The 20,571-nt window shown below is 33.3% G+C and overlaps 1 protein-coding gene across 6 annotated transcripts in view; it reads left to right on the forward strand.

The window, feature by feature from the left end:
- Smad2 (SMAD family member 2) overlaps positions 1-20,571 on the forward strand; it is an 87,285-nt gene that overhangs the window by 56,539 nt on the left and 10,175 nt on the right. For 5 of the 6 annotated variants that reach the window (XM_026393773.2, XM_026393771.2, XM_077792171.1 and 2 more), the window contains 5 exons: positions 2,440-2,514; positions 15,701-15,754; positions 16,816-17,028; positions 19,186-19,323; positions 19,509-19,653. In XM_026393773.2, coding sequence (XP_026249558.1) covers positions 2,440-2,514; positions 15,701-15,754; positions 16,816-17,028; positions 19,186-19,323; positions 19,509-19,653 — 625 coding nt within the window. The remainder of the gene's footprint in view (positions 1-2,439; positions 2,515-15,700; positions 15,755-16,815; positions 17,029-19,185; positions 19,324-19,508; positions 19,654-20,571) is intronic. The other variant, XM_077792172.1, reaches the window with a different exon arrangement.

A 20,571-nucleotide genomic window follows, 5' to 3' on the forward strand; every position in this document is an offset into this window, starting at 1 on the left:
TTAATATTTCACAGTACAGTACTTGCCCTTTTAGTTTTTACTGTTTTTTTGTTTGTTTATTTGTTTTTAAGGAGAAAACTACTACACTTATTTCTTTTCTCGTGTTTCCCTTTGTTTTTTCCCTAGCAGAAACTGAAGATATTAGAATGAGTATTAAACTACATACTGGAATTTTAGTCTCTTCAGTTTTTCCTTCTTTTAAAAACATTCCTCTATTCCATCCTTTATTTTCATTTTATACAATTGAAAATATATAATCAACTTAACCCAAGTATAGTAAAAATGTTTCTTTAATATATTTTATCATCGGAACAGTCCTTGTTCGTTGAAGACTTCTAAAAATTTAAAAAAACAAACTTTTGTTAAAAAATTTTTTTAAAAGGTAGTTTTACATATGGTACGTAGTTTGTTTTAATGTACATTTCTTTACATTCCAAAAGAGGATTTAACACTGCTTTTTTTATTGCTGGCAAGTCTGCTTTCTGAGAAATTGGGAGGTAAGAGCAATGGGTGGGGCACAGTACGATAGAGTAGGATAGGAAGGGAATAGCAGAACTATAAAGCAGGACTTCTCCTAGGTAGAAAAATTCAGTCTTTCATAAATTTGGCATGTGCAAGTGATAGGAGGAAGGGAGGCATTTTAAGTCTTTGATTTGACAATTAAGTTGTAAGCATACAGTTTTATAAGATACGTACCGAGTAATTATTTCCAAGGATGTTAATCAAAACATAAAATGGCCTTCACATGTGAAGATGTTTGACCTTATCTATTTTTAATTTTTATTCTTCTTTATTACTTTAATTCTTCAGGTGTTAATAGTATATAAAGTAGAAAATCAGAAGTGATTTATACCTATTCACTTTTCCAGACAGTGAGACTTTGTCTGGCTCGAAGTGAGAGCAAAGCTAAAGAATTATTGTTTATCTCATTTTTAAAGAAATTTTGACATTTTCTCTTAAATGCTTCTAGCTTTAATATCAGTTATTAGATAAATAATAAAGGAAAAAGGTAAAGAAATACAGGAAGATGAAGTATCTTTTTTTTTTTAATTTCTTTTTAACCATACGATTTATTTTTATTTTTTTGTCATGTATGACAGCAGAATGTATTTTGACATATAATATATACATGGAATGTACATTCATCAATCATATTGTCTATTCTATTCTGCTGCCCTTCCTATCCCTCCTACTCCTCCCCTCCTCTCCCATCCTTTCTCTCTATCCAATCTAATGTGACACACTTTTTTTTTCTTTTTCTCATCACAACATCATATATGTATTCTGTATAACAATGAGGTTCTCCTTCCATCTTCCGTGCAACTCCGCTTCTCCCTCTTTTTCCCTCCCACCTCTCTTCCCTATTTAGTGGTAGTCTTCTTATCATGCTCTTCCTCCCTATCCCATTTTGAGTCACCCCCCTAAGATGAAGTATCTTAAGGTTCAGTTTTACTTCCTACTTAGATCTTTGAGACTCTGGTGGTTAAACTGGCAAAGATTTTATTAGTTTTAACCTTTAAATAGTGCATAATCTTAATGCAGTATTCTTATTTTCATGTTCTTTATTGAGTATATGAAGATATTTTATTCTTAAAATTTCAATATTTAAGATTTTAGGATGCTTATTCTTAAATGAAAAATTTACTATTTCTGTTAAACTTATATGGTTGCTTATTGAGCCACATTATTAAGGGTTAGTGAAGTGAAGACCCTTAACCATATCTTACTTCTCCTCCTTTGGATAATCACAAAATCCTTTTTAGGTATGTGTTTGCAGTTTCTCCGTTTGAGTCACTGTTCACCAACACAAAGGTTAAACTTTTGAAAATCTTATGAATTTATTTTTCCTATTTAACATTATAAAGTAAAAGTCGTGTAAATGTTTTTATTTTCTTTGAAGCTTATTCAGCTATTCAGATACTGAATAAATGTTATGTTATGCTGAATAAATGTTATCCTGAACATAAACATTTTGTTCAGAAAACATGTTGGATACGACACAGTAGAATCCTAATATTTATTTTCAGGAAGCATTTTGCCTCTGTTTTATGCAGTGGCCTATAAGTATCCATTAATGATGTGTATTAGTGTAAAAACAAAAAATTGCAGGTACTAATGTCTTTGATCCCTACTGAGTTAGAATCGAGGCATCTGCTTCTTGCCCCAGATTATGTACATATGAAAGCGAGGCCAGACAATAATGTCAAAGCAAATATACCAAGAGAGCTAGATTGTATTAAAACTAGGTTTTAAGGATTCACCTGCAAGATTTGGATCAAAACCTGACATAGGTCCTTAGTATCCAATGTTGGTTTTTGTAATAATGTTATATACATTTATTATTTGTTCTTTGGAGTGATTCTTTGGTTAAATTTGGTAGATGGTAGAAAGTGGTGAAATTAAATTGCAACTATACTCGATTTGTTCTAAATTTTGTAGAAACACCACCTCCTGGATATATCAGTGAAGATGGAGAAACAAGTGATCAACAATTGAACCAAAGTATGGACACAGGTAAAAAATGTTTTTTAAAATTGCAAAATTATCAGATACACAGTTAGTGCTCTGAATCCACAGGTTTCACATCCCTGAATTAAGCCAACCGTGGATTAAAAATATGGGTGGACAAGGGGTCAGTTATATCTGTACTGAATATATACAGACTTGACTTGACTTTGTCATTATTCCCTAAACAGTACAGTGTAAAAACTACCTATATAGCATTTACCATGTCATTGTGTATAAGGGACTTTAAAATCTGCACTTTTTTTGGTGTCTACAGGGGTTCCTAAAACCTGTTTCCTAAAGATACGGAGGGATAACTATGCATTTCTTGCATTGTCTGAAACTCAAAAGACGACAGACACATCCCTCTCAAATTTAGAGAAGTTGAGAAATATGTCAAAAAAACGGGAATCTTCTATATTGATTTAACTGTATCTGAAACATCAAAGATGTCCATGTTCTTACTAAAAATTTAACAAACTATTTGCACAAATTCTCTTGGTAGGATGAAACTTTGAGAATATTCTTTTTAAGAATTCTATGCTTTTGTTTTGATTAGTATAAAATTTTCAGAGGGATTTGGGGTGTAAGGGATAAGGATCAGCTTTTCAGGGCTCTTTTTTAACTTAATAGTTCTGAATTACAGTCCATTATTTACACAGAATACCTTCTAGCTGACCTAATTTGATAAATTTCTGGTATTTAGCTATCATGCCCAAACAAGGATAAACAAAAAATTTTTAACATAATAAATATTATACACATCAAAGTTTTAAACCAGTTGTTACATAATTACTTATAATATCTAGTACATTGCCAGTGAAATTGCTATCATTTTTATGACTGTTAGGATAGTAGAAAGAAATAATCTCATTATCACTGGAAATAACACATTACACATCTTAATGTTATGATACTTGGCTTTCCAAATGTTGTAACATGTCTGGATGCCAGTGACTTCTATTTTTCAATCAGCAGTGTTCTTTTTTGCCCCTGATAAGAACACTTAACAAGTGTTGGTGAGGATATAGAAAAACTAGAATCCTCATAAACTGCTAGAAATAAAAAGTGGTTCAACCACTTGGGAATATTTTGCTATTCTAAAAGATAAAATCAGTTACTGTATAGCCCAGCAATTTCACTCCTAGGTCTATATCCAAGAAAATTTAAACAAACCTGTACATAAATATTCATATAAGCATTGTTTATAACATTCCAGAAGTATAAATAACCCACATATCCATCAGATGATGAATGGGTAAATAAATGAGGTGTGTCTCTCTACAATAGACTATTATTCAACTATAAGAATGCTAGTACAGCATGAAGTGCTACAGTGTGTATGTATGTACCCTGAAAGCATTGTGTTTATGAAAGAAGCCAGACAGAAAAAGGCCACAGGTACTCTATTGGTGCATAAATATGTTTGACAGTACAACTGAAACACAGAAGGAACAATTAGATGAATATAATAACTGCCTGTGGTGAATGAGTCAAAATTTTAAAATGAACCAGGCATGGTGCATGCCTATCATCCCAGCTGCTTGAGAGGCTGAGGCAGGAGTATCCTAGGTTCAAAGCTAGCCTCACCAATGGGGCTCAGTTTTCAAATAAAATATTTTAAAAAGGGCTGGGGATGTGGCTTGGTGGTTAAGCACCCCAGGGTTCAGTCTCTGGTACCCAAAAAACAAATAAATAAATTAAAATGGAGAGTAACTCACTCATCTCAAGTGAATTCAACGTTGGAGCTAGCTCTGAACCTCACTTAATAGTTCTAATCTGTTTCATTGGGGCACTGTTATTGACTTAAGGAATGACACATTTAAAATTACTTCCTATAATAATGACAATGTGAATATCTCATTCATGAGATTCACAAAGATCATTTCACTTAAGTCTTTTGGCCACCATCAGTTTCCGTTAGTGCCACAGCATGGTTCCAGCAGGGTGTAGTGCATGCCTGAAGTCCCAGCTACTAGAGAGACTGAGCACTGGAGTTGAAGGCCAGCCTGGCAACATAATGAGATCCCACTGGGGAAAAAGAAAGAAAGAAAAAAAGAAATAGACAAGTCTCAATTTATTTATTTTATTTTTTAATAGTTTGACTGTTTTTATTTTTATTATTTCATCTTTAAACATTTAAAAATTATTGTTTCCATTAGCTCATCTCAACTCTGCAGAATGGTGGTTTTCATTGTGACATATTCCCGCATATATAGAAATACAACTTGATCAGTTTTGCCTCCACTCTTCCCTCCTTTCTCCCCATGACCCCCTTCCTCTATAATACAGTCACCTTTCTACTTTTATGATGTGTCTTTTCTCCCTTTATCTTCCATATATGAGAGAAAACATGTCGTTTTCTTTTTTATTTATATGTGACAGTGGAATGCATTATAATTCTTATTACACATATAGAGCACAATTTTTCATATCTCTGGTTGTATACCAAGTATATTCACACCAATTCGTGTCTTCATACATGTACTTTGGATAATGATGACCGTCACATTCCACCATCATTTCTAACCATATGCCCTCTCCCTTCCTGAGTTCATCTACTCCTCCCATGCTCCCTCTCTCTATCCCACTATGAATTAGCTTTCTTATATCAGAGAAAACATTCAGCATTTGATTTTTTGGGATTGGCTAACTTCACTTAGCATTCTTCTCTAACTCCATCCATTTACCTGCAAATGACAAGTCTCAATTTAGATAAAATTTGACCTCACCTCAACTCTGGTTCATACCTTTCATAGAAGGACATAATTAAATTCATTTTCATAACCTTCTGGGATAGAATAAATTAATATTTTTAAAAGGGCAAACAGAAAACAAGAACAAGGAACTATAGGGCTGGGGATGTAGCTCAGTTGGTAGAGTGCTTGTCTCGCATGCACAAGGCCCTGAGTTCAATTCCCAGCACTAATAATAATCAGGAGCTATATGAATAACTTTTTTGCATGGGTCCCCCCCCAATCTTTAAAAAAATTTCTCTGGGGGTTAAGCCTTTATTCCTCCATTAGTGTCTGTGGATTTTAAAGATAACATCAGATATCACAAGAAATCTCATTTTGTTGTATTCTGAAATAAGTCTCTTTCCAAGTCAAAATGAATTTTTAAAACTTTATTTGTTCAGGGCTGGGGCTGTAGCTCAGTGGTAGAGTGCCCACCTCACACATGTGAGGCACTGGGTTCGATCCTCAGCACCACATTAAAAAAAAAAATAAATAAGGATATTGTGTCCTAAGGAATATTAGACCTAACTTATAGGGTTAATATTTGTAAAGCAGTTACTAGTGCATGGTAAGCGCTATGGAAGTGTATTTAAAGAAAATATTAAAGGAGGAATTAATCTTTAAGAAAAAGGAAGCAAGTTGGTTGTTCAAAGATTTGAAGAAAAATAAGGAATTGAGATCCAGAGACACAAGCAGTTCATGTTCATGGCTCTATGAAATTGGAAAGTAAGACTATTAGTGAAGAATGAGGGGTCAAGTTTAAGAACTTGAGGATAATGGTCTTATTGGCTATGCCATTTTTCTGCCATGTTTTATAGATTTTAGTGGAGATTAATATCTTTCATTAGAATGTTCCTTGCTACACTTGAGGGCTATTATGAATATATTGTTTTTTAATTATTAAAAATCTCCAATTATTCCTAGGATAAAAAAAGATATTTGGGTTTTGTATCTTGATTTCTTTTCCCAAATCCTTGCTAAATTCACCTTTTGGTTCTAGAATTCTGTAGATTCCTGAGGTTTTCTACATGTACATCCATGTCATAAGGATAGTTTTCCTTCTTTTTTTCCAATATTTAAGATCTAAGATCTAGTAATATGTTGAATAGAAGTGGTAAGAATGGACATTTTTCATTGTTGCTGAAATACCTTCTATAATTCTTTATTAAGTAGGATGTTAATTATGGATATTTTATAGATTTTATTTTTAAATCTAATTGAGACGTTCCCTTCTGTTGTTAATGTTTTGTGTATGTTTTATTAATGGCTGTTAAATTTTCTCCATTGCTTTTTCTGTAGCCATTAACAGGATTAAACAGAATTACTCCTATTCGTTCTTTTACTTAATTACATTCATAGTGGTGGGGCCAAATCTCACATACTCTAGGCAAACACTCCACCACTGAGCTCCAGCCCAATCCCCAACTCCTTAATTCTTTATTAGGTGAATTTTACGAAGTGAGTTTTCTAATGACAAGCCAACCTTGACTTTATTAGGTTATGATGAATTAACCCTTTAAAATGTTTATGGATTTTTAAATATTTATTATTATTATTATTTTTTTTAGTGGTAATTGGACACAATACCTTTATTTTATTTATTTATTTTTATGTGGTGCTGAGGATCAAACCCAGGGCCTGGCATGTGCTGGGGAAGTGCTCTACCGATGAGCCCCAGCCTTGTTTATGGATTTAATATTGCTAATTTTAAGGATTTGTTTCACTTGTTGTGAGAGATTGGTTTTTATTTTTCTTGTATTGCTTCTATTAGTTTTAATATAAAATACATTGGAAAGGGTGTTCTCTTGTTTTATGAAAGAGAATATATAAGGTTGGTTATTTAAATCAAGGATTATTTGAATGTTCAGCTTGTTGTGTTTAGTACTTTGTCTTTTGTAATAAATTTGTTAATTTCATCTCGGCTGCAAAATTGATTATTTATAATAAAGTTTTTCTAATGTTCACTATTCCATTAATGTTTGTGAGATTTGTAGTAATGTCCTATTTTAAATTGCAATATTGGTAATTCGCTTTTCTCTTAAAGTCTCACAAGGGATTTATCAATTGATTGTTTCAAAGAACCAGCTTTTGTTAATATTTTCTGTTGCCTATTTCATTATTTTTTTCTAGCTGCATTGCAGTTAATCTCCTCTCTTGCTTGTTGTGGCATACATTGAGAGTGTCGATTCTTTCCTAAAAAAGCTTTTAAAGCTGTGTTTCCTTCTAAGCCTTATTTTAGCTTAATACTACAAATCTTCATGTTGTTTTTCATTATCATGTAATCATTTTTAATAGATCCTTTTTTAAATTTTTCTTTGACATTAGTTATTTAAAAGTTTGATTCATTGATTTCTGATTCAGTTTTGTTATGGTCCAATATATGCCATATAACATCAGCCCTTTGAAATTGGAAATAATGTGTATTTTGCAGTTATAATGTTCTCTGAATGTCTTTTAGATCAGGGTGGTTGATGGTGTTTTAAATCTTCTTTTTTGGGGTGGGGGGTAGGTAGGAGGGATTGAACTCGGGGGCACTCAACCACCAAGCTACATCCCCAGCCCTATTTTGTATTTTATTTTGAGACAGGGTCTCACTGAGTTACTTAGAGGCTCTCTTGAGTTACTTAGAGCCTCTCTTTTGCTGAGGCTGCTTTGAACTCAGAATCCTCAGCCTCCCAAGCCTCTGGAATTACAGGTGTTTGTCACCATGCCTGGGTTAAATTTTACTTAATGCTTTCTGATTTAACTTCTTCTGTCAGTCGTGAAAAGGAGTGTACTTCAACTCTAATTTTGTATTTGTTGTTTCAAACTTTAGTCCTGTCAGGTTTTGCTTCCTGTATTTCTATTTTGCTTCATGTATTTTTAATATCTGTAATTGGGTGATAACACATTTAGAGTTACTATATAAGATATTAATTGAAACAAATTATAAAATCTGCCTCATTAGTATCACTATATCTTTTTTCTTAGGGGTTGCATGGTATATTTTTTATCCTTTTACTTTCAGTCTACCTACATCTTTATATTTATGATGCTTTATTGTGGTTATCATTTTGTCCCTTAGTCAACCTAAGAATCTATGTCTTTAAATTGGGAAAATTAAGCCATTTATATTTAAAGTGATTATGGTTATGATGGGAATTTATGACACTATTTTACTTTTTTTTTTAACTTTGTCTTATATAGTTTTTGTTGCTCTCTTCCTGTTTTCTCATTTTATAGACTAATACAATATATTTATTCCATTCTATTAATTCTCTTTCAGCTTTTTAGCAACAGCACCTCAGCATTCTTTTTTCTTTGGTACTGGGGATTTAACCCAGGGGCACTTTACCATTGAGCCACATCCCTAGCTCTTTTTATTTTTTTGAGATAGGGTCTCCTCAAGTTGTTTAGGGCTTTGCTCAGTTGCTGAGGCTGGTTTTGAACTTGCAGTCCTCCTCCCCTGGCCTCCTAAATTTCTGGGATTACAGGCGTGCACCAGTATACCTGGCCAGCACTTAGTATTATTTTCTCTATAGGTATTCTAGTGATTACATTGTGTTTACTGCCTTTGACCTAGAAGGTTACTTTACTTGTAAGGTTTTACAGCTTCTTGTAAAATATAAGAACTTTATAACACAAATTCTATTCATCACTCCCATTGTTTGTGCTATGACATATATTTTACCTAATAAATATATTTAAACTACAAAATACAATGTTACTGTTGCCTTAAAACATTTTTAAATGAAAATAAGTAATATTTTATATTTACCTTTTTTGCTTTTTATTCCTGCTCTTCATTCTAACCTTTCTTCATTGATTTGGTTTGGCTTCTTTATCTAGTGGTCATATGACAAACAAATGATCATATACACCTGGGTCCAATATTTGGCCTGCTTAGCCAATTAAGTCTTCATTTCATATACTCTTCCAGTTTTGCAGTTTTCACTTTGGTCTTTATTTGATAATTCCAGTGTCTGGTTAATATATAGGTCTGCTCATTTATCTGGTGCATCTTTTGACTATGGATCAGATTTTCCTACTTTGAATGTTTCATGATTTTTAATTGGATAATTGGTGTTTTATATAAAATAATACTGGAGTATTATAGGTACATGTTTTCACTTTCATCCCTTTCTCTTTCTAGTTGCTAAGTTGAGAAGCTGATCCCTCCCCTTTAATTAGAAATTGAGTTGGATGGGTGATGATTTGGTGCTTCAGTTATTAGCAGATTATCTCAGGTTTCAGAGAAGGTTAGTGCCCTTCCTTGGCAGGGCTTTTGGATAAGAGAATGACAAGACTACAGGATTATCTTTTTGCTTTCTGGCCTTGCCCAGGATTTCTCTTTGCTGCATGTACTCAGCTAATGACATATTAGAACAAGCTGATGAATTGAACTGGCTTTGTTCTTTGGCCTTCTTAATTCCAATTACCCATGAGGGCCATTAAAGTTTTAGTTGGTTTCCCTTTTAGCAGGCCCCATTTTGCATCTGCCTATGTCCTGACTTGATATATTGCCACTTTGGAAGACAGCACGGCAATTTCTTACAAAACTAACCATATTCTTAACATATAATCTTGCAGTTTTGCTTCTTGGTATTTGCCCATGTGAATTGAACACATAGGCCACACAAAAATCTGAACGTGGGTCTTTATGGCAGCTTTATTCATAATTTGCAACCAAGGTGTTCTTAATAAATGAATGGGTAAACCATCTGTGGCACATCCAGATAAGTGGTATTATTCAGTGAAAAAGAAAGGAGCTATCAAGTCATGAAAAGACATGGAGGAACATTAAATGCATATTTACATGAGAATGGTCAGTCTCAAAGGCTACATAGTATATGATTCCAACTATATGATGTTCTGGGAAAGGCAAAACTTTGGAGGCAGTTAAAAGGTCAGGAGTTACAGAGAAGGAAGTATTAAATATATGAAATATAAGACATTCTTAGTAAAGTGAAGCTATTTCATGTGATACTACAGATGGTAGATACATATCAAAACCCATGGACAGAGTAACACAAAGATTGAACCCTAATGAAAACTGGGAACCTTGATGGTAATGATGTTTCAGTGTAGGATCATTGATTGTAATAAATGTACCACTGTGTGAGAATATTGGTAGAAAGATTGTGGGAATGGTGGTTGTAGGGGTATATGGGATCTTTTTGTTTTTCCACTCAGTTTTGCTGTGAACCTCAAATTACTGTAAAAAATAAAGTATTGACAGGTGTGGCGGTGCACGCTTGTAATCCCAGCAGCTCTGAAGGTTGAAGCAGAATTGTAAGTTTGAGACTAGACTCAACTTAGCAAGACCCTGTCTTAAAAAAAGACTAGAAATGTAGCTCAGTGATAAAGCTCCCCTGCTTTCGTTCCCTAGTTTTTAAAAAAAAAAAAAAATGGGTATTTTTGTTTCGTGTTTATGTGTGTGTGTTTTCTTTTTGTTTTTGAGAGTAAGAAAAAAAAAAAAAACACCAATGTCACTTTGAAAGAAACACCAATTCAAGGCTGGGGAAATAGCTCAGTTGGTAGAGTGCTTGCCTCACATGCACAAGGCCCTGGGTTCAATCCCCAGCACCACCACAACAACAAAACCACCAAACCAGATCCAAAGACTGGGGGAAACATTTATAAAGGCAGTTCTATGAACTGATTCTAAATTTAAAAAATTTGCAAAACAAGAGGGAAAATATAGTAGTTAATAGAAAAATGGGCAAAAAAGAATGTGTGATATTTACAACAAAAACCAAAAATCAGAAATTGATACATGCTGGGTTTGGTGGAACATTCCTGCAATTCCTGCAACTCAGAAGGCTAGCTAGCCTCACTCAGCAACTTCGGGAGGCCATAAGCAACTTAGCAACACTCTATCTCAAAATAAAAAGTAAAAGGACTGGGGGTGTAGCTCAATGGTAAAGCACCCCTAGGTTAAATCCCCAGTGTCTCCGCAAAATTTTTTGTTAAGAGTTCCTCCTTCAAACTTGTTAAATTGGTAGATGTCAATATGGAGTGACAGTGCAATGAAACACTAGCTCAGAAATTCTTGGGGAAACTAAACACCAAGAGATTACTTTAGCACTTAAGAAACTATCTAACATTCCCTCTTTGAAAATGTGCCCTACAAATATATATGAACTTGTATGCAAACATACTACATTCATGACCTTACATGCAAAGGCCTTAGTAGTGGTGGTGGCGGCGGGGGGGTGGGTTGGGTTGGGGGGCTTATGTCACTGAGGCAGCATCGGTACTAAGTTTGCTTGAAGGTGAAGATGACCATGAAAGATCCTGCACTGTGACTGGGGAGACAGAAGAAAAAATTTAGGGGGTAAGTCACATGAGGACTACCTCTTTGGGCACTTACTTATATTAATATCTTTAACATTTCTCTCTGAAAAATGTATCCTTCAAAATATATGTGAACTTGTATCCAAAGCGTATACAAGGATTTTGCTAGATGTTTTAGCTGCAAATCATAGGCACTGCTGATTCAAACTGGCTAAAACTGACTACGTAGTACTTGCATACCTAGAAAGTCTGTTGGTAGGCCAGAATTAAGTAGCAACATGTATGTATGAATAATCCATAGGCTAATTATTGATTATTTGTCTTTAAGTTTTTCTGATAGCTTCTGTTAGCTAATCAATTTAAAATTTTATAATGAGCGATTCTTTTTATAAAATATGTGAAACTAACTTGTCACATCTGACTGAACTCTTTTATGATAGTGCGTCGTAGTTACATATATAATAGTGGGTTCATTTTGACAGTTCATACACACATGGAATATCATTTGCTTCATTTAAATCCCTAGTGCTTCCTCTTTCCTTCTTCTCTTCCCTCCTCCTGTTCACCTTCCTTTGCTGGTCTTCCTTCTGTTTATTATTTTTAATTGGTGCTTTATAGATACACATAAAGTGGAATCACCGTAGTATATTCGTTTGTGTATAGCATAATTTGGTGAATTTCATTGCACACTTCTTCCCTTTATTTCCCATCACTCCTTCCTTCACCTCAATTCTTTTCTCTACTCCACTAATCTACCTTCTATTTTCATGGGACCCTTACCCCCCTTGTGGTGTTTTGTGGTTTTTTTTTTTTTATCCCATCTAAATTCTGCGTATGAGAGAAAAAATTCAGTCTCTGACTTCCTGAGTCTGGCCTATTTTATTTAATATGATGTTCTCCAGTTCCATCCATTTACCAGAAAATGTCATAATTTCATTCTTCTTCATGGCTGTGTTAAATTGCACTGTGTACATGTACCATATTTTCTTATCCATTCATCTGTTGGTGGGCTGGTTCCATAATTTGTCTGCTGTATTGCACTGCTATAAACATTAATGTGGTTGTATCACTATGGTATGCTGATTTTAGTTCTTTTGGGTAAATATTAAGGAGTGGGACAGATGGTGGCAGTTCTGGTCTTTTGAGGACTCTTCATACTGCTTTCCAAAGTGGTTGTATAAATTTGCAGTCTTACCAACAATGTATGAATGTACCTTTTTCTCACATCCTCACCAGCATTTATTATTAATTGTATTCTTGATGATGGTTATTCTAACTGGAATGAGATGAAATCTCGGTCTAGTTTTGATTTGTATTTCCCTGATTGTTAGGAATATTGAACATTTTTTCATTTATTTGTTGGCCATTTGTATTTAGTCCTTTGAGAAATGTATGTTTAGCTCTTTTGCCTGTTTATTGATTGGATTATTTGCTGCTCTGGTGTTTTTTGAATTCTTGATATATTCTGGATGTTGATTCCCTGTTAGAGGAGTCACCTGTCAAAAATTTGTTTAGCTGTCAAAAATTTCTTCTCGTTCTATGGGCTCTCTCTTCATACTCTTAATGCCTTTGCTGTGCAAAAGCTTTTTAATTTGATATTGTCCCACTTATTGAGCCTTAGTTTTATTTCTTGAGCTTTAGAGGTCTTAAAGAGGTTCCCTAACTATTAGAAATGGAAGGAACTATTAGAACAGAGGAAACTGCCGTTACTGTTGAGCCTATGTTTTCTTCCAGCAGTTACAAATTTTTAGGTCTTTGATTTGAGTTGACTTTTGTGCTGGGTGAAAGTTGGGATCTAGTTTTATTCTTCTACGTATGTATATCCAGTTTTTCCAGTACTTTTTGCTGAAAGGCTGTCTTTTCTCCAGTGTATGTTTTTGGTATCTTTGTCAAATATCAGATAACTGTATCTGTGTGGGTTTGTCTCTGTCTTCTATTCCATTGGTCTTCCTGTCTGTTTTGTGGTCAATATCATGCTGTCTCTGTTACTGTAGCTTTGTAGAATCATTTGAGATCAGGTATTGTAATGCCTCCAGTACTGCTCTGCTTGCTCAATACTGCTTTGGCTATTCTAGGCCTTTTATTTTTCTATCTGAATTTTAGGACCACTTTTCCTAGTTCTGTAAAGAATCTGACTAAACTCTTAATTAGTCCAAATTAATGAACTGTGACGCTACTGGTCATTTCAAATAAGTATTTAATAGAAGAGTAAACAGTTAAGAAATATGGCAATTTCCTCCATTTCTGATAGTTTGTTTATCTTATGTCTGCTTCAGGAAATAGCACTGAATTTTAGTTCATTGTTCTAAATGTATTTTGACCTTTCTTAGTTGTACCTGTTGTGACTTGCCAGCAGATTTTTCAGGCTGAGGAATAATAAAGAATGTAACTTATGGAGGAAAGCTATTCTGGGTTCTAAAATACTGTCATCATCTGTTCTTCTGATGTGTCTCTTTATTTGGGGGCTGCCATTTCTCCTTTGTGGCCTTCCCTTTGTGTTGTGGTTATGGTGGTGTGTGGTGGAGTGGACTGCATGAAGCTACCATCTCCCACATGCATTTTAAGCTTGGGAGATCTCATGTTCTTCAAGGTAACTTTGCCTAAATATAGAGAATGATGATCATAAACGAAATTGATTCTATATTTATAATCATAATAGCATTATTTAGCATTTTCAAAAAATATGTTTTAAAAGTCACATGAAATTGAGTAATGTCATTTCAGTGATTTTTTTTTCTTTCTTATCTAGAGTTTGTTCATTCTTTTTTCTTATTTTGTGTATTTGTGCCCTCTTTTTGATTAGATCTAACTTGTTAAAACACAAAGAATCAGATAATTTCCTCAGAAAATGTAATTTAACAAAACTAATTCCAAGAAACAGCTATCTTAAATCAACGTCCATGGGAGAAATAGAGAAATGTCTCAGAGTAATTTCCAGAAAATTGTTAACTGCAAACAGTTTCATGAGGGAATTTACCAAACTTTTAAAGAATGTGATTTTATAACACAATTTTTAAACTGTTGCAGAGCATAGAAAAAGACAAAACTTGTAGATTGTCAAAATAATGATTACAAAACCTTACAGATATGGCAATCTACACCTGTATTGCTTGAGGCTATCGATACCAAAATCCTGAGTAATTATCTTTCTTAGCATCAAGTCTTGTATCATGCTTAGTAGGAAAACACTAAAAGCAGTACCTTAAAGTCAAAAGTAAGACAAACACCCAAATGATTGGCAAATCATATGTAAAAGGACTTTTTTAATGCTGCATGCTCAAAATTAGAATTGAGTCATGAAACAGGTGAACAAATATTTGCAAACCTTACCATGAAGAGACTAATATCTCTAATACTTGAAGAGCCTGTATAATAAGTAAGAAAAATGACCAATATTTACAGAAAAATGAGCTAAGAAAAAAGACTGTTCACAGAAAGGAAATACAATATAAATAAACATAACGCTCCTCAGTGTTAATAAGAAGAATTATGTGAATTAAAATTGTAGTTAAATACCATGTTTTCATGTATCAACAGTATCATCATAATATCTCCTCACCATTTGTATTTTTACTGGAAATGTAATTTGGTATAAATTCTGTGAATGATAATTTTACAAAATATTATCAACGACAAAAATGTTTAAACCAGAATATACTTCAGATGTGATTGGAAGTACACAAAATGTTTGAAAAATCAAGAGTAGCCTGAATATCTCTAAATATAGGATCATGATGTAAATTTATAGTGCTGATGCATAGGTAAATAGACAAGTAAATGATAAGGAAACACTAATATGAAGTTTCTGAGAGTAGTCTAGAAGTTCAGAACTGAGCTATTTGTGTATGAAAAGAGGAGGCACAGAAGAAAAATAAATTTACTTATGACTCATAGACTATTTTTGCAAAGTACACAAATTGTTAATAGTGGATTCTTCTGGAAGGGGAAACCAGATAATAAGCCAATAGTGTTTATATGATTTTGTGTCTTTTATATATTGAAGCTCACAAATTAAACTAAAATAAAATTGTTAATATATTTTGAATTCTGGGGATTTAATTATCTGTGTATTATTGGTGATAATTACAGCCAGATACAACTGGGGTTTTTGTACTTGATCAGAATCAACAGTTCTAGGAACACTTAAATATCTATTTTTAAATTGATTCTTTTTGTTTTAGGCTCTCCAGCAGAACTGTCTCCTACTACTCTCTCCCCTGTTAATCATAGCCTGGGTAAGTTACCACTTCTTTCCCCCTCTGTTTTATCACTTAAGAAAAGTTCACTCTGAAAATTACTTTTCATGTATAAGAATACCAATGAATAAAATAATTCGGCAAATGGTTTTAAAGACTACTTTAAAAAATTGATAATGGGTCTCAATATTATTGAAAATTTTAAAGAATATATCAAATATATTCTTTTATTCATGGAAATGTTCTTTATGGAAAAATTTTTAGCCTGTTATGGATATATTTCTACGGATATGTTTGATATATCTTGTAGCATCAACTAATATAAGATTGTGTATGATGAGTACATAAAACATATGGAAGGGTATATATGAGTGAGAGTGTGTATACATGTCTTTATTTTTGGCCTCCACTTTGCCTTGCCACTTGACAGTTCCTCTTCAGCTGCTACATATTTGGAATTTATTCTACAAAATTGTCATTTTTTTTCATAGTATTTCTTGTGATATGTTTTAGTCAAAATTACAGAAGTACATGTGATCCTTATTTTCTTGTGAAAAGTGGTCTCTTGCAGGCATATTCTGTTTCCACTTCAATACTGTTTTATTACTTTCTTATATGTGCTGCATGAGTTTTCTAGTGTAACAAAGATAACTTGTCAAGAACCTTGTGTGAAAATAGACAAATGTCTAAAAATGTCATACTTTGTATCCTTTTGTTATGACACATTTTCTTGTGGCCCTTGATTCATTAATGTTGCACAAGCTTTATTCTACTTAGTCTACCAAAAATTACCTTCATTGTGCATTATCAGAAATGCACCAAGTATGGTGAGTTGACTTACTTTTGACTGTGGTTGTTTTATGTTTGAACAGGAAATAGGCTAAAACTACTAATAAATAATCTAACATAAGTGACCTCATGAGATGGGGAAATTTGAAAAATGGAAAATCTGGTATGGAAACCAATAGAGATAGCACTTCTACCTCTTGAACTGGCATAGAGTTGATGTTGGCATAGAGCATATGAAGATGATGATGAAGTTTGTGTTTGAATTGTTGGTACAACATTTCTTCCTTTTACTTATTTCTTTTTTTCCCCAGATTTGCAGCCAGTTACTTACTCAGAACCTGCGTTTTGGTGTTCAATAGCATATTATGAATTAAACCAGAGGGTTGGAGAGACTTTCCATGCATCACAGCCCTCGCTCACTGTAGATGGCTTTACAGACCCATCAAATTCAGAGAGGTTCTGCTTAGGTTTGCTCTCTAATGTTAACCGAAATGCTACAGTAGAAATGACAAGAAGGCATATAGGTATGTTTTATTTTCCTTGTGTGAAAAAAACAGTGCTGTATGTTCATATGGACCTTATGTGGTTACAACATCAAGAACCTCAGTGTGAAAATGCCATCCTTCTCTCCACTCTTTAAGTTCATATGCCTCACTTCTATTAGTCTTGGTTGAGTCTTCATTCTACAAACTCTGCTTTGACTTTCTCTTTATTTGGCAACCTTGATACGAGGAAGTCCTTCATTAAACATGTGTTAAAAATAATTGTAACTTTCTGAATCTTCGCCAGTCATGAAATTGTTATGTTCAGATTTTTGGGTTCTGATTTTTATAAATCATGATTTTTTTCCCTCCAATTTATATCTCCTGGGTTTTCATTGTTGATATCTTGTTTTGTTTTTGCTCCTTCTATGACTTCATATATCAAACCAGATCTTTCTCACTATTAATCTGAGGCTAGATCTCTAAGACAAGAACTGACATTTAATATGGTTCAAAATATTATTCAGAGTGTCTTAAAATGTGGTCTGGGGGTCTAGCAGTACCAGACACTCTTTCAGTAAGTTTGTGAGGTAACAAGTGTTTCATAATGGTGCAGAGATGTTACTTGCCATTTTTCACTCTCATCCTCTCAGAAATGTACACTGAATTATCCCAGAGGCTTCAAAGTATAAAGTTTTGCAAGATATGAGATATGTTATGAGAATTCATCTCTTCTGTTAAGTCAAACATTAAAGAAATTTGCAAAACTGTGAAACATTGCTGCTCTTCATATTTGTTTTGTGGTTTTGGAAATATAGTTCTTTTTTATATACTTATTATTTACATTAATAAGTTATAGGATTGACTTTTAAATGAGTACTTAAAAAAATCTTATTTTAACATATAATGTGATAAGTTTCTACAAATATAATCCACACGTACAAAAAAACCCTTTGGGGTCCTCAGTATTTTTTTTTTAATAATAAGGTCAAAAATATTGAAAGCCACTAATAATTGAGAAGTATTCTTATTACCTTAAGGTAGCTTCTTTTGACAAAAGGCAGTTTATTTTTGTTTTGTTTGAATTAAATCACATCCTTAAAGAAATAATGCTGATTTACCATAGTGATTGATAACTGTAAAATGGTAGTGCCTAGGAGTTCTGTTACTTGACTTAACATGGCAAATCTTGCTTGACATATAAATTTGGATATTCTTGTTAAAGTGTCCAGGTGTCATTGCAAGTGAGGAGCCCTTAGTTCCCACCTATACTTTTATTTGCATCTACCCTTTTCTTTTCTCCAAATAAAATTTTTGCTTCAATTTCAGATCATCTTTTTACTTTTGATTTCTAACTTATCATATGACCAGAGAATACATATATATCGGAGAATATAGCCTGAAAAATCCACTTTGGAGATTTAATGTTTCCTGAAAACATGATTGACTGCTTCACAAATATTCCATAGTCTTATTAATAATAGAATAGTCTCTTAATAGAATAAATACTAATTTTTGCATTTGTTAAATCTGGTTTGTTGGTTATCTTATTAGTTTTCTTGCTGTATAACAAAGATAATCTCCATTTCTTAAAGTCAGTTGATTTCTGCCTTAATTATATCTGACAAAATCTCTCAGTAGCAACCGTGTCTTTGGTCAAATTCAGAAAGAATTATTAAAATAGCCAATATAATTTTTCTTACCTAATTCTGCTTATATATTTAGAGATTTGGTTGCCACCAAAATATATATATATATATATATATATATATGTTTAACTTTGATTTTTTTTAATCTTTTTTTTAAACCTTAGTGGGATCTATAAGGAAATACTACTACTAATAAAGAAATATTTGTCCAAGTATGTTAATTCCTTTGAAGTTAACTCAGTTACTTTTACTGATTTCAAAGTAATGCATAATTTGTATGAAACTATTGAATTATCCTTGTACTTTTTTTTACGTAGTTTATGTATTTTTTATAAATACATATTTAAAAACATTGTTAAAAAATACTTTAAAAATTATACAGTGGTATATTTCAAAGTTAGAATTCAGAAAAACATGGCTGTGAAAAAAAAAAGTCATGCAATACCTTAATACCTTATATCATTTCAAAAATTTTCCAAGAAGACTCTCCCAAAGTCACACTGAAATAGTTAAGTGTTATAAGACTAACCCCATATGTATTTTGTTTTAGGAAGAGGAGTGCGCTTATATTACATAGGTGGGGAAGTTTTTGCTGAGTGCCTAAGTGATAGTGCAATCTTTGTGCAGAGCCCCAATTGTAATCAGAGATACGGCTGGCACCCTGCAACAGTGTGTAAAATTCCACCAGGTATGGACTCAACAATGTAAATAAACCTGTCACATCAACTTGCTTAGTTTTTGTAGTTGCTAATAATTTTAGGAATCAGGTGATGCTTTGCATGCTCATGTTCTAAATGAAACCTTATTGTCCTTTTAAAATTGTTTTCTAAGAACAATACAGTTTTTACAGTTATACTTTTTCTCAATCCCTAGGCTGTAACCTGAAGATCTTCAACAACCAGGAATTTGCTGCTCTTCTGGCTCAGTCTGTTAATCAGGGTTTTGAAGCCGTGTACCAATTAACTAGAATGTGCACCATAAGAATGAGTTTTGTGAAAGGATGGGGAGCAGAATATCGGTAAGAAATACATATTTGTTTCCTACATTTCTATATTGTAATTATTTTTTATTCCATTATTTTGGATCTTCATTTATATCTATTTTCATTGAGGTGTGGAGTCATCAGATCTTTTTGTAAAACAGTGAAGGTGAGGGTTTCTAGATCAAAACTGTTGCAAATTAGTATGCTGGCATTATAGAGAAGATATGATTAAAATATGCAGCCATGCATTTTAACATAATGCAGAGAGTTAAATATTATAAAAGGGGTATACCTGAAGGATTGTTTCAGTTCATAAAAGGAGAATTGTGGGGCTCATAGAAGGCTTTCTGATAGAGATAAAGGTGCATAAGATTTCAGTAGTTGGGGATGGGTGGTGTGGAAAACTGTAATCCTGACAACAGAGTAGCAATTTGGTGTGGAGTTTAGAGAGTAGAGAAAAATAAAACTGGACAAATTAGTTGAGACCATTGAATAAGTAGTTCTCATTAGTTACCCATGTCAGCTGATGCCAGTTTCCTGGCACTACAGGCATAGCATGGAAGTTCTCAGGCATAGAAATTCATAAACCTACAGTTGGAAATTGGCTAGAGCACACTAAAAATCTGAAGGTAGAGTGGGGCACTGATGCCATCTGCTACAGAAAGTCACATCCTTGGAAATAGTTTTCAACAATGTTAGGCATATTTCTTTTTCAGAATGACAGATTGACAGTGTGTTTACTCTGGTGCCTAGAAGCACTGCCTTCGTCTTTCCTTTCTATGAATGAACTCATTAAAATGTAAACATTTAAAAATTTTTTCAAATTCCACTTTGGAAAGCTTAAAGGCATAGTTTGTATACTTTTCCCACCAGCATATGTACCAGAATGAGAATACCAAATCAATGTTGAGTGAATCAGACTTTAAAGTTTGGAGATGAAGAGTTGATAATGGA

This window comes from Urocitellus parryii, chromosome 13 (assembly GCF_045843805.1).
Source record: "Urocitellus parryii isolate mUroPar1 chromosome 13, mUroPar1.hap1, whole genome shotgun sequence".
Lineage (NCBI taxonomy): Eukaryota > Metazoa > Chordata > Mammalia > Rodentia > Sciuridae > Urocitellus > Urocitellus parryii.